This window comes from Rhinatrema bivittatum, chromosome 3 (genome assembly GCF_901001135.1).
Source record: "Rhinatrema bivittatum chromosome 3, aRhiBiv1.1, whole genome shotgun sequence".
Lineage (NCBI taxonomy): Eukaryota > Metazoa > Chordata > Amphibia > Gymnophiona > Rhinatrematidae > Rhinatrema > Rhinatrema bivittatum.
In genome coordinates, this window is record NC_042617.1 from 593,005,250 (window position 1) to 593,020,536 (window position 15,287).

At 40.6% G+C, this 15,287-nt stretch overlaps 1 protein-coding gene across 3 annotated transcripts in view; it reads left to right on the plus strand.

Moving 5' to 3' along the window:
* The window catches only part of ARID1B (AT-rich interaction domain 1B), a 1,291,555-nt gene that overhangs the window by 876,776 nt on the left and 399,492 nt on the right, over positions 1–15,287 (plus strand). For all 3 annotated transcript variants that reach the window (XM_029596714.1, XM_029596717.1, XM_029596715.1), the window contains exon 7: positions 11,314–11,493. In XM_029596714.1, coding sequence (XP_029452574.1) covers positions 11,314–11,493 — 180 coding nt within the window. The remainder of the gene's footprint in view (positions 1–11,313; positions 11,494–15,287) is intronic.

The window sequence follows — 15,287 nt, forward strand, 5'->3', positions numbered from 1 at the left end:
ATTATACTTTTCCTGTGAGTTTGGAGATCTGAGTTGTCCTTATTTTGTTTTTAAGCATTGGAGAATATTGGCCTTGAAAGAAAAGTTAAGAGAATCCCCTGAAGAAGATTGTGGATCAATCGAAACATGAATCATGTCGGGATAATCTTGAAATGCAAAGTTTGAACTGTACTCCATGAGCCTTCTTGGCCACATCTTACTAAGCGGCTACGTATTCGTTTTTCCAACATTTTTCAATGTGGAAGTTTTAATGGTTTTGAGGTAGTTTAAAGGTGGGAATTCTAGCCCTTTTTTAAGAGTTAGTTAGGAAAACAATCTTTTGGTGGTTTAAATAATTGGTTAACAATTGGATATTAAAAGTTGTTTTTTTTTGAGGTAAAAGAAAAATATAGCAATATGACAATAAATGATTAAATATAACACACCGCTTTAGAGGCTGATCACGGCTTGCGGCCCATTGTGCGGCGAGAGGCTGCAGACTGAAATTGTAAAGCGATCATTTATGATATTGTCATTTGCTTTCATATAAAAAGTGGTCTTTATATAATCTATGTGTTGGGTTAGATTTGTATAATTGGATAGTTTATCCTTTTCCCTCTCTTTTTGGTTTGTAACATAAGAACATGCCATACTGGGTCAGACGAAGGGTCCATCAAGCCCAGCATCCTGTTTCCAACAGTGGCCAACCCAGACCATAAGAACCTGGCAAGTACCCAAAAACTAAGTCTATTCCATGTTACCATTGCTAATGGCAGTGGCTATTCTCTAAGTGAACTTAATAGCAGGTAATGGACTTCTCCTCCAAGAACTTATCCAATCCTTTTTTAAACACAGCTCAACTAGCTGCACTAACCACATCCTCTGGCAACAAATTCCAGAGTTTAATTGTGCATTGAGTAAAAAAGAACTTTCTCCGATTAGTTTTAAATGTGCCACATGCTAACATCATGGAGTGCCCCCTAGTCTTTCTACTATCCGAAAGAGTAAATAACCGATTCACATCTACCCGTTCTAGACCTCTCATGATTTTAAACACCTCTATCATATCCCCCCTCAGCTGTCTCTTCTCCAAGCTGAAAAGTCCTAACCTCTTTAGTCTTTCCTCATAGGGGAGCTGTTCCATCCCCTTATCATTTTGGTAGCCCTTCTCTATAACTATAGCATGGGTTATTTTTCCCTATATGCATCACCTTGCACTTATCCACATTAAATTTCATCTGCCATTTTGATGCCCAATTTTCCAGTCTCGCAAGGTCTTCCTGCAATTTATCACAATCTGCTTGTGATTTAACTACTCTGAATAATTTTGTATCTCTTGCAAATTTGATTCTCACTTGTCGTATTTCTTTCCAGATCATTTATAAATATATTGAAAAGTAAGGGTCCCAAAACAGATCCCTGAGGCACTCCACTGCCCACTCCTTTCCACTGAGAAAATTGTCCATTGACTCCTACTCTCTGTTTCCTGTCTTTTAGCCAGTTTGCAGTCCATGAAAGGACATTGCCACCTATCCCATGACTTTTTACTTTTCCTAGAAGCCTCTTATGAGGAACTTTGTCAAACGCCTTCTGAAAATCCAAGTATACTACATCTACCGGTTCACCTTTATCCACATGTTTTTTAACTCCTTCAAAAAAGTGAAGCAGATTTGTGAGGCAATTCTTGCCTTGGGTAAAGCCATGCTGACTTTGTTCCATTAAACCATGTCTTTCTATATGTTCTGTGATTTTGATGTTTAGAAGAGCTCAGTAACCCACATTCCAGTGGGAGCACTGAGAGGAGAGGATCACTTTGCTGGTGGTTGAAAGGAATCAGTAAGTTTTTGCTTGGACATTGTCTTTTTTAAAAGTATTGGGCAAATTTAACTATTTGGGAATATTATTTAGTGTGTTTGTGTGTTTTGTGCTTTTAATAGTCAGTAAGGCAGTGAATAAACAAGTTAGACTATTTGTATTTTTAAATAGTCAGTCAATAAGGCAGCTAGTAAGCAGTAGGCAGTGTGTTTATTTTTAAAAGTCTGTAAGGCAGCTAGTAAGCAGAACTGAGTGTTTGTATTAAAAACAAAAAAAACACAACCCCCCCCCCCCAAAAAAAAGTAGCCAGAAGCTAGAAATAAGCTAAGAGCAGTGTATACCTAAGTAAAAAGGTTGAAAAGTTCAGTTAAGTTACTCACCTTGGAAAGGTGTTGAGGTAGTGTGATTTGGTTTGAATAGGTACCAACATTTGTTAATCAAGAGAACAGTGAGTCACTCTGGCTGACTAACTGAAGTTAGACTGTTTGTATTTTTAAATAGTCAGTCAATAAGGCAGCTGGTAAGCAGTAGGTAGGCTTAAAGATAAGGCCATCGCAGAAAGAATAAATGATTTCTTTTCTTCGGTGTTTACTGAAGAGGATGTTGGGGAGGTACCCGTACTGGAGAAGGTTTTCATGGGTAATGATTCAGATGGACTGAACCAAATCACGGTGAACCTAGAAGATGTGGTATACCTGATTGACAAACTTAATAGTAAATCACCTGGACCGGATGGTATACACCCCAGAGTTCTGAAGGAACTAAAAAATGAAATTTCAGATCTATTAGTAAAAATTTGCAACCTATCATTAAAATCATCCATTGTACCTGAAGACTGGAGGATAGCTAATGTAACCCCAATATTTAAAAAGGGCTCCAGGGGCGATCCTGGAAACTACAAACCGGTTAGCCTGACTTCAGTGCCAGGAAAAATAGTGGAAAGTATTCTAAACATCAAAATTACAGAATATATAGAAAGACATGGTTTAATGGAACAAAGTCAGCATGGCTTTACCCAAGGTTAGTCTTGCCTCACAAATCTGCTTCACTTTTTTGAAGGCGTTAATAAACATGTGGATAAAGGTGAACCGAAATATGTAGTGTACTTGGATTTTGAGAAGGCATTTGACAAAGTTCCTCATGAGAGGCTTCTAGTAAAAATAAAAAGTCATGGGATAGGTGGCGATGTCCTTTCGTGGATTACAAACTGGCTAAAAGACAGGAAAGAGAGAGTAGAATTAAATGGACAATTTTCTCAGTGGAAAAGGGTAAACAGTGGAGTGCCTTAGGGATCTGTACTTGGACCGGTGCTTTTCAATATATTTATAAATGATCTGGAAAGGAATAAGATGAGTGAGGTAATCAAATTTGCAGATGATACAAAATTGTTCAGAGTAGTTAAATCACAAGCAGATTGTGATAAATTGCAGGAAGACCTTGTGAGACTGGAAAATTGGGCATCCAAATGGCAGATGAAATTTAATGTGGATAAGTGCAAGGTGATGCATATAGGGAAAAATAACCCATGCTATAATTACACAATGTTGGGTTCCATATTAGGTGCTACAACCCAAGAAAGAGATCTAGGCGTCATAGTGGATAACACATTGAAATCATCGGTTCAGTGTGCTGCGGCAGTCAAAAAAGCAAACAGAATGTTAGGAATTATTAGAAAGGGAATGGTGAATAAAACGGAAAATGTCATAATGCCTCTGTATCGCTCCATGGTGAGACCGCACCTTGAATACTGTGTACAATTCTGGTCGCCGCATCTCAAAAAAAAATATAATTGCGATGGAGAAGGTACAGAGAAGGGCAACCAAAATGATAAAGGGAATGGAACAGCTTCCCTATTAGGAAAGGCTGAAGAGGTTAAGACTGTTCAGCTTGGAGAAGAGACGGCTGAGGGAGGATATGAAAGAGGTTTATAAAATCATGAGAAGTCTAGAACAGGGAAATGTGAATAGGTACTTACTCTTTTGCATAATAAAAGGACTAGGGGGCACTCCATGAAGTTAGCATGGGGCACATTTAAAACTAATCGGAGAAAGTTTTTTTTTACTCAACGCACAATTAAACTCTGGAATTTGTTGCCAGAGGATGTGGTTAGTGCAGTTAGTGTAGCTGTGTTTAAAAAAGGATTGGATAAGTTCTTGGAGGAGAAGTCCATTACCTGCTATTAAGTTCACTTAGAGAATAGCCACTGCCATTAGCAATGGTTACATGGAATAAACTTAGTTTTTGGGTACTTGCCAGGTTCTTATGGCCTGGTTTGGCCACTGTTGGAAACAGGATGCTGGGCTTGATGGACCCTTGGTCTGACTCAGTATGGCATTTTCTTATGTGATGTGCCTGCTGTTTTGAAATATTTTATTCATGTGGTAATTTTATAAACGTTTTCATATATGTTTTAAATTATTGGATGGTGTTCTTTGACATGTTCTTTTTATTTTATGGTTCTTGATTGTATTTGATGTTTGCACTGCATACAGAATCTGGCTTCTTGCAATTTCCAGTTTAGTATTTGCATGTTTGTTTATGTTTTGTGGTCTCTTTATTCTGTATTTGCTGAGAGTCTGGTTTTTTTCTCTTTTCCTTTTAGGACTTGTATTGCTGTTTAGGGCTTGATGTAGTATTTGCAATGTTGCTTTTTATAGTTATAGTTGTTGCTATTTGAGTGCTTGCAGTTATGATATCAAGGTTTTACTATATTGTAATTGTAATTCAGTTTATTCCTGGCTTTCTGTGGGCCAAGACCACACCCAGTGTACATTACAATAGTCCTAATAGCATATGAGATCCAAGTGTCTTTTTTGCATTGCATCGAAATATAATACATGTTGTTGTGTCTCAGAAGATTCTGCTTTGAGTTTCCCTTTTCCATGTGCAATCTCCCTTTTTAGATTGGGGAAGCGATTAATAAGACATTTTAAAATGGAAACAATGCATCATTTTTAATTGTGTGGGGAGGGAAGGAGGGAGAAAAGGCTGTAAGGTTTCTCTGGAGCATCTAATACCCTTGCACTAGACCTAAGAGAGAATAGCACACGCAGACTTCCACCGTTCGCCACTTTCCCACATCCCCGGGTGATGGGGTTATCTAGAAAGAGTGTCAGTGATAATCTGGGAAGTCTGACCCAGACACCAAGAGGGCCAGGCTACGCCTCCCTCTTGATGATTTCACCTATGCTGCACCTTTTTTTGGGGGGGGAGGGGGGCGCCATTGGAGCTGCCCCGGGTTAGATAGTTGTTGGTAGGATAATAGGAAGATATCAGGCCGCAGAAAGAATGCCGGACTGAAATTAGCCGCGGGCGCTGCAGAAGATGATCTCGTTACTCGTGTGCAGAAACCTCTTGGTGGCTCTGGTAGGAAGAAACAAGGAAGCTGCTCTGTGAATAACAGCAGATGCCAATGTGAAATAAATTGTCGAAGTGCTAAAGGCGCTGCAGGTTTGGCTTTTTGTGTTTGTGACCTGAAGAACTGCAAATGTTTGTGCAGAGCTGTGACACTGTATATTAAAAGCTCTGATTTTTCACATGCTAATTAAATATCTGGCTGTAAAGGGGAGAAAAACACAATCTAACTGCATAATTAACCTGGTGGAAGTGAGACTCTTTAGAAATGAATTTATAGAATTAACTCTGGTGACTCTGGAGCATGTGCATATAAGGCAGCCTTAGCCTTTAGAGTGCACTAAATACATTCAAGAGTATCTTGCCCTGGTGTTACTTGTATTTTTAATTCCTCTTTTTTAGGCGTTGCTTTTTATAATGCATTTTAGCAGCGCTTAAGTGTCAGCAAGCTCCTCGTCTGTATTTTGTGATGTCACTCGTAGGATCTATGAAGCAAAACAAATATAAAAGAGATCGCCACATTTTTCAGCTCTTACACATAGACTTAATCGGTAAAATAAAACTAACTCTACTAAGAGAAATCAGTTTTAGTTGTTAGAATATGGGCAGAACTGTTTCATATGTATTTATTTTTAAATATAACCCATGCCCTGACTTTTGCCTAGACACAGGGGGGATCATGGGCAAGAGCGGTACCCATTGCACAGGGAAATGGTGTCAGTCTCTGCCTCTAGAGCTCTTCTGCAAATCAGTCCAGTAAGATACCAGAAAACATCACAAGCGCACAGTACATCTTGGCCAAAACTAGTCTTTTACTGATCACTGATTGCAGGGAATACAAAATCCAAATGTAGGAGACTGTGGTTTAGTGCACCAGTTAGTACAGACATTAAAGCCCATATAAACTCAATCCCTCATGGTGGCAAAGGCTGCACCCCCTGGGCACAGTGCTGTGTGGTTCAGGAACGTCCCTTGACACCTGCTTTCTTACTCTTTCTCTCTTGTCTTTTCTCCAGTTCTCACAAGCAAATGATCCTCTGGCTGATTCGTTTTTCCAGTCAGCAATCCTAAGGCCCTTCACTTGTTAGGCAGTCTTCCTTCTAACCCTACAAATTACAAATCCACATCTGAAGAAACCCTTCTCTCCTGGATCATTAGGAATCTGTCTTGCACTCCTCATCCTAGAGGCCTGGGCATGGGACCCAGCTCTCCTCTTGGGATAGGGCACTCCTTCATTACCTCTCTGTTGAGAGGGGCACCCTTCCACCATGGCCTTTCCCTTTGGAGGGAGAGACCCACAGAAGCTCTCTCTTTAATAGAGACTCCTTGAAAAGCACCGGGCAACATGAGGCACATTGTTAAAATGCTGAGATCTCCCACTGGGGAATGCCAACCACCAATTTATCTCAGGCCATTCTGTACTTTGCTTTCTACCCTTGGCATAACTTATCAGCTATACACTGATATTCAGTTTTTTATTTTTCTTTAAAATCATCATGGTCCATGACATTTGGTATCTTATCATTATGTCTCTTAGCATCAAAGCTTGCATATTACACAGCAGACTCTTGTTGCATATCAGTAAAACTCAGGTCATGATAACGGGTCATGTTCCACCATTTTCTCTCGTGGATTCCTTTATTTTGACAATTTTGTGTACACATCGCAAATAATGCTCGAAGTTTTGGCGTACTACTGGTCGTATTAAGTCGGTTGTTCAAGCTTCCTTTGCAAAAATACTACTCCTGCGTCATATTAAACCACTTTTAAATACACATGATTTCCTACAGTTCTCCAAGCTTTAATTCTTACTGGCTTGGATTATTGTAATTCTTTGTATACTGGCATTCCCAAAACCACTTAAAAACCATTACAACTAACCCAAAATCAGCTTCTCGCCTTTTATCTGGCACACACATCAATGAGCATATATCTCCTGTTCTGGAATCACGGCACTGGCTCCTAATCGCCTATCGGATTCAATACAAATTAGCAACAATCATACCCAACAAATTCTCCTGAACCTGGATCAGCTCTACGCTCCATGTCTAAATTCCAGTCAAAACATTACGCTCTTCCTTGCAAAATCTACTCGACAGACCCTTCCATAGAGCCGAACGTTTGGATATTACTCGGAAGAGAGCATTTTCAATTGCTGGGCCTACCACATCCATTGGCAATATAGGCGACCAGCTGGAATTTACTTATTTTGCTTACCATTTACTCTGGATGCTGAATAACCATCCTCCCATCCATTGGCTCCAGCATAAGATGTTGTCACAGCAGGTTTTGCGTTATACGTGTGGTTTAGTACTTTACATTCTTTCCTTTGGGGTTACTGGTCTCATTTTACCGATGTACTTTGATTTTATGTAAGTATATTTGAATTAATTAAAATATTCCTATTTCATCATCACTCCTTTCATTCAGACTCTAGTGAGACCACTGAAGCAATCTAGTAAGGAGCCAGTTTGGGACCCAATACATAAACATTTCATATGCCCACCTGTTCCTAAAGGTAGGCACAAGGTGGTTTACATAAAATTTGTGAGAAATGTAAACCGTTTAGATTTTTGGACAAAGTATAGAAATCAGCTTAAATAAATAAATATGAATACATTAAGGGGTCGCAGCCATCCATGTGCACACGGTTCCCAGCACACACACATGGACGCCGGCGCATGCGTGTTATAAAAGCGGATGGCCACACGCGTATGCCCGCCGGATTTTAAAATCTGCGCGTGTATTTGCGGGCGGCGTGCGCAGGAGGAAGAATTTACCCTAAATACGCATGGCAACACATCCCAGCCTCCCGCAATTAAGGAGCGGACCGAGAGGGAACCTCCCTACCCCCCACCTAACCTTTCTCCCTCTTCCCCTCTCCTCCGCTCCCCCTAACCCCTTCCTATCTACTTACGTTTTCCTTGTTTCATTACTTACTGCTCCTCTGGAGTAATCTGCGTGCGCGGGCTTCCCCGGGATAGCGTAGGATGGTGCTGTCCCAGGCCCCTCACTTGTGCGCATACTGGGTTTACACGCGTGGCCTTCTAAAATCCGGGCTTAAGGAGGTATTTTCAAAGGTGTTGCATGCGTAAATGAAACATACCATCATAGCAATTTTCAAAAGCCCATTTGTGTGCTTAAAGTGCACTTACTCACGAAGTCTGCATAGCCCATCCAGTCTGCCCTCCGTCCAATTAATTTAGCATTACAATTCCCATCACTTCCTTAGAGATCCCATGCTTTCTTGAATTCATCTACTGTTTTTGTCTCCACCATGTCCACTGTGAGGCTTTTCCATGCATCCACCACCCTCTCTGAAAAGAAATATTTCCTTACATTACTCCTGAGTCTACCTTCTTTCAACCTCATTGCATGACCCCTTGTTCTAGAGCCTCCTTTCCATTAAAAAAAGGCTCACCTGCTGTGAGTGGAAACCTTTGAGATATTTGAATGCCTCTGGCTTATCTCCCCTATCTCGCCTTTCCTCCAGGGGTTACATGTTTAGATCTTTAAGTCTGTCCCCATATGCTTTACAATGAAGGCCGCTGACCAATTTAGTAGCACCCTCTGGACCAACTCCATCCTGTTTATATCCTTTTGAAGGTGCAACCTCCAGAATTGTGCTCAGTATTTCAGGTGAGGTCTAACCAGAGACCTATATCAAATATAGCTTACTTACAATTCATAGAAGTGATACATAAAAATAGGATTGAATAGGAATACATTTGGTAGCAATAAAGATGTGATTACATTGGGTATAGAAAATGCATAGAATTAATGAAGAAATAATTAAGCACTAGAGATGTACGAAGGTATTAAGAAATAGTTGGGTAGAAATGGCCCAGACGTTGGTGAATCTTGAGGGACTTGTGGTCAGAAAGAGTTTGGGTAGGTAGTAAAGGGACGAGTGTCGGCCGGGATAAACAGCCAAGCTTTGATTTTTTTCCAGAATGAGAAGTAACAGCTTTCCGGGCAGAGCAGTTGAATGTATGACGTCTTCTGCATGCTAGTCTAGCTGAAGCCAGTGAAGTGAAAGATGAAAGAGCTCGCTGGGGGATCAAAGTTCTCTTGTGAAAGTGCAGGAGAACAGACGTTATGAAAGATATTCTAGAGCAGGCTGATTCGTACATTTGAAGACTAAGCAGAGCATTGTAATTTTTTTCCTGCTCTCAGCTTAGAGCCAGTGTAGCTGATACAAAATCAGCATTACATGGTTGGTGGATTTAGCTCCTAGCGAAAGTTTAGTTTCCATGCACTACCAGTAGGAAAACTTGGTGATGGTTATCTTACTGTATATATGTAGTTTTAAACCAATAACCTAATAACTGTGCAATCAATTGCGATCAGTGTTTTACTTTCAGAATTTTATGGCAGATATATTTAATTCACTTTAGGGAGATAGTGATGTCATTTATGACATGTATCAGGGTTTCTCAACGCCAGTTGTCAGGGGCCACAAACACGTTTGGTTTTCAGGGTAAGCAAAATACCTTAGATTATAGGGCTGATGTAATAAGCAGTGCTAAGCTTACCAAAGGCTTTTACCCACGTTTTAGCTTAGGCTTTTCGGTGCTAGTGTTGCCCTGGTATATAAAAAGGGCTTTAGTGCCCAAACAAAATCAGGACTAAAAAGCGCGCAGCAAGCTTAGAGCAGGTCTATGCAGATTGCAGGGTAATATTCTAATTATTCTAAGAATGCTAGCAGGGAAGCTGCCTTGTGTGTCTCAAAGGCAGCGTTAAACTTCCCGTGGCTGGCCTGTCCAATCCTCCCTCCCTCCCCAGGTTGCTGAACCCCATCCCCAAGGTCTAGACCGGTAGGCCACGCAGTCCAGGTCCAGACCCAGGGATCCTCTCTGTTTACCTGATGAAATGGTTTATTCCCCAGCAAGTCTCTTTAACATGCTAGGCCATGACTTACCCAGGCCTTGAAACTCCTCTGGCAGGGCTGTTCTCGATTGGTCAGGGCAGCCTTCCGAAAGGACTGGTCCTTTCTCTGCCATGTGACACTGAAGGGACCAATTGGCAGTAAGTGAAGGAGTGAAGAATATTCCGTTTAGCCTGCTGTTCTGTACGCGTGCTCTTTTTGCATGTCATTGGCTTGCTGCATTCCACGGGGACCAACATTTTTAGTGCACATAAAATAAAACCTGCGCTAAAATCCAACTCCGGTTTTAGCTCTGGTTTCATTACATCGGCCCCTATGAACACAAATACATCAGATGCATATTCACTGTGGATATCCTGAAAAGCAAACCCGTCTGCACTCTGCTGTGGCCCCTTCAGTGTAATCCCACATTGTTTCATTCTAATTTATGTTTCATTTAAACTGTAAATATGCATGAGATGAGCACTACAGTAAAGAAAAAGGAAAACTTTGCTGTTTTAATGGGTTATACTGGAATGAGATTGATGTGATGGATGTCGTCATTTGTGAGCAGCGCAATTCTCTCCATTTCACTCGGGTAATAAATTGATGTCTTAAAAAGACTTAATTTATTACATTTTTATGACATAGTTGTGTTGCTATTATATTTCACAACCTGACTAGACGACAGTTCCCCTCTTGATTTCACAGATATCATAGGTGCTCGTAACTTGTTAGCATAAGATTTATCTCATAAATATCATTTAAGCACATTGCAATTGCATATTCTGCAGATTACTTGGTAATTAAGTAGTTACAAAATAATTATCTTGTCACCTGCCTTCTGGGTTGGATCCGGTTAGAACTATGTTTTCAGCCTGGCACTACGCAGCCTTTTCTGTATAATTAAAGTAGCAGTTTATGGAGGGTTTCATGCTTGACTAAATGCTGTTGTAAACCTTGGAGGTGTGAACCTCTTTGAGGATGCTTTGGGCTATGTTTATTGTTTAATTTCTAAGAATTCTATCCCTCCCAAAATATATTTCTCTATCACAATGGCACATGATTGTGTGTAGCAAACTGTTATAAAAATGGTGACACGATTAACCATGGAATTGAAAACTGACCATGTACAGTGCCAGATGGAATTTGCATGATAAAGAAATGTTACTGTGTCCAGGATGAGGGACGTGATCCTCTGAGACCACAGACATCCTTCTTTATGGTGTTTTAAGTGACAGAAACATTGGAATTTACAAAATGCAAAAATGCAGACTCTAGCATTGTATTTTCTTCAGGTTTTATTTCTGGCGTGCAGAGGAACCCTCAAATATCCCAGTATGGACCACAACAGACTGGGGCTCCTATGTCTCCTCACCCATCACCTGGAGGTCAGATGCATCCTGGGATCACTAGTTTCCAACAAAATAATTCCAGCAGTACTTACGGACCTCAGATGAGTCCGTTTGGACCACAAGGTAAACCTTTTTGAAAAAATATACAGAATAAAATATACATTTAGGAGAATGGTCAAAATTAATTTTCTTATACCTTTCTTCAAACAGTTCAGTTTGGAATTGAAACTGCTTTACGAAACTTTATTTGTAATTTAAAATATTTATTCCTGGGGGAATTCTGTGCAGAATTTGACCTGAGGGGGTGAGAGAGAGAATGTGTGAGGGTGCGGGTGCCAGAAAGGGGGAGCCTAAGTGAGGAAATTGTGAAGGAGTGTGTGTATGTGTGAGAGATTGGGAGCTGGTGTGTGTGAAAAAAGGATTGTGTGTATGTGAGAGAGTGAGGGTGCTTGTTTGTTTATGAGAAAGGGAGCCTGTGTGAAGGGATGTGTATGTGTGAGACAGAGCCTGTGTGAAGGGATGTGTATGTGTGTGAGAGAGAGAGAGGGAGCCTGAATGTACGGGGGAGTGAATGAGAGAGGGAGCCAGTGTGCAGGGGTGTGTGAGAGAGAGACATAAGTAGCCTGTGTGAGGGTATATGCATGAGAGAGAAAAGGAGCCAATGTGGGGGGTATGTGCAAGAAAGAGAGGGAGCCTGTATGAGGGGATGTGTGTGCGCGAGAGAGAGGGAGAGGCAGCCTGTATGTGAGGGGGGGTGTATGTGTGCTAGACAGAGGGAGCCTGTGTGTGAGAGAGGGACAGAGGGAGCCTGTGTGAGGGGATGTGTGTATGCGCGCGAGAGAGGGAGAGGCAGCCTGTATGAGGGGGGGGGGGGGTGTATGTGTACCAGACAGAGGGAGAGGCAGCCTGTATGAGGGGGGGTGTATGTGTACTAGACAGAGGGAGAGGCAGCCTGTATGAGGGGGGGGTGTATGTGTACTAGACAGAGGGAGAAGCAGCCTGTATGAGGGGGGGGTGTATGTGTACTAGACAGAGGGAGAGGCAGCCTGTATGAGGGGGGGTGTATGTGTGCTAGACAGAGGGAGCCTGTGTGTGAGAGAGGGACAGAGGGAGCCTGTGTGAGGGGCAATACTGAGCTTGGGGTCAAACTCTAGGAGTGAAGATAGAGTGGAAGGGGGTTGAACCTAGAGGGGGAGAGGAGAGATAGTGGCAGGTGGAGGAGTTGGGGCCTGAGAGGGCCAGGGGAGTAGGGAGAGTAAGTGGAAGGGACACTCTTACAGTGAATTTCTAGGGAAATTCTGCTCAAAATATTTAAAACTCTGCATCTTTAAGTAATAACTTTTTTCTGTATTGCATTTGAAATTAATTACTTAGACTGTCATGTATATTGTGTTATTTTCACCAATACAGAGCATGCAGAATTTTTCAAAATGTAAAGTTTTGTATGCAGAATTTTAAATTTGTGTGTGCAGAATTTTACTTTTTTTTTGGTGCAGAATTCCCTAAGGAGTAAATATTGCATACATGCAACATTACTGGATGGTTTATAAAATTGAATTCAACCAATTTTGCTTGAGTTACAAGAGAGTTGTCCCCTCTGTTTACTGTGTGTTGTTTTAGAACTGCATATGGAAAATAGCAATACCTTTTATCAGTTAAATATTCTTCTCTTAAACTGTTATTTCTGTTTCTTAAGCGTCTCCTTCCTAATTTCTGATTGTCTGGGAGCAGCAGTATTACCTCCTATTTGTGAATGTAATTGGTCCCTGTTAGTTGTGATATTGCCAATCTTTCACTATCAAAGCTACTTGCAGCCTCACTATAAGAGATGATCCGAGCCCACTGAATGCGAGTTCATCTGAGTCGCTGTCCTAAAATTGTCTTCTCCTGTAACAAGCGTAGGCAATAGTCCTTGAGTACTGCAGACATACAGTATATCGTTTTCAGGATATCCCCAATGAATATACATGAGCTATATTTGCATTCAGCAGTGCATGCAAATACTTATTTTACATATTCATTATGAATCTCCTGTTAATGACACTAGACGACCAAAGTTGCCTGCCTGTTCTTCAAGTTCAGCAGAGTTGCAGGGAGGGCATCTTCATTTGTAGAAACGACTGACTTGCAGGGACTTTAGTAGAAATAAGGTGAGTATCCCCAGGGGAAGTCTGTTCTCGTGAAACATCACACAATACGTGTTTACTCTCAGACCCTTTAATTATTTGAGACGTGCTCCTGTAGCAGAACACAAATGGGTAGAGTGAAAAACAGTTTGAGCTATATTTTCTTTTTTTTTTAACTTTACATTTATTTGAATTAAAATGTTATGACAAAGCATCCACTTTATTACAGAAACATAATATTGAAATCCAGAGAGAAAGAGCATATTAATAGAAACCAATAACACATCTTTTAGCCACCAAAATAGATGGGAAGGAAGAAAAGAGGAGAAAACCAGAAGAAAAAACAAAAATAAGAAGCAGGAAATCAATGCTACGACATTATATCACTAACTATCTGACGACGCTTTATTAAAAGACCACATGGGAAGCAACGTTTTCTGAGAATCAATGAAGGTTTTTAGCTGTTGTGGAGCAAAAAATTCAAAACAATCATTGTTGAATTTAACACAATGCATTTGCAGCACCCAAAGACAGGAAACCTTTCCTTCTATCCTGTATATAGCTTTTGACAAATTAGGAGATATTCTTACATTCTGACCCATAAATTGAACATTCAAATTCCTAAACTAACTCTTCATTACCAAACTGAAATAATAATCAGAAAAAAAAAAAAGAAACTAACAAAGTTGGTCTCTGAAACTTTGTATGTTGAAGACTCCAAAAAGGCAGATAAGAACATAAGAACATGCCATACTGGGTCAGACCAAAGGTCCATCAAGCCCAGCATCCTGATTCCAACAGTGGCCAATCCAGGCCATAAGAACCTGGCAAGTACCCAAAAACTAAGTCTATTCCATGTAACCATTGCTAATGGCAGTGGCTATTCTCTGAGTGAACTTGATTAATAGCAGGTAATGGACTTCTCCAAGAACTTATCCAATCCTTTTTTAAACACAGCTATACTAACTGCACTAACCACATCCTCTGGCAACAAATTCCAGAGTTTAATTGTGCGTTGAGTAAAAAAGAACTTTCTCCAATTAGTTTTAAATGTGCCACACGCTAACTTCATGGAGTGCCCCCTAGTCCTTCTATTATCCGAAAGAGTAAATAACTGATTCACATTAAACCATTCTAGACCTCATGATTTTAAACACCTCTATCATATTCCCCTTCAGCCGTCTCTTCTCCAAGCTGAAAAGTCCTAACCTCTTTAGTCTTTCCTCATAGGGGAGCTGTTCCATTCCCTTTATCATTTTGGTAGCCCTTTTCTGTACCTTCTCCATCGCAATTATATCTTTTTTGAGATGCAGCGACCAGAATTGTACACATTAATTAAGGTGCGGTCTCACCATGGAGCAATATAGAGGCATTATGACATTTTCCATTGTATTCACCATTCCCTTTCTAATAATTCCCAAAATTCTGTTTGCTTTTTTGACTGCCGCAGCACACTGAACCGACGATTTCAATGTGTTATCCACTATGACACCTGGATCTCTTTCTTGGGTGGTAGCTCCTAATATGGAAATATAGCATGGGTTATTTTTCCCTATATCCATCACCTTGCACTTATCCACATTAAATTTCATCTGCCATTTTGATGCCCAATTTTCCAGTCTCAAGGTCTTCCTGCAATTTATCACAATCTGCTTGTGATTTAACTTCTCTGAACAATTTTGTATCATCTGCAAATTTGATTATCTCACTTCTCATATTTCTTTCCAGATCATTTATAAATATATTGAAAAGTACGGGTCCCAATATATCCTGAGACACTCCACTGCCCAC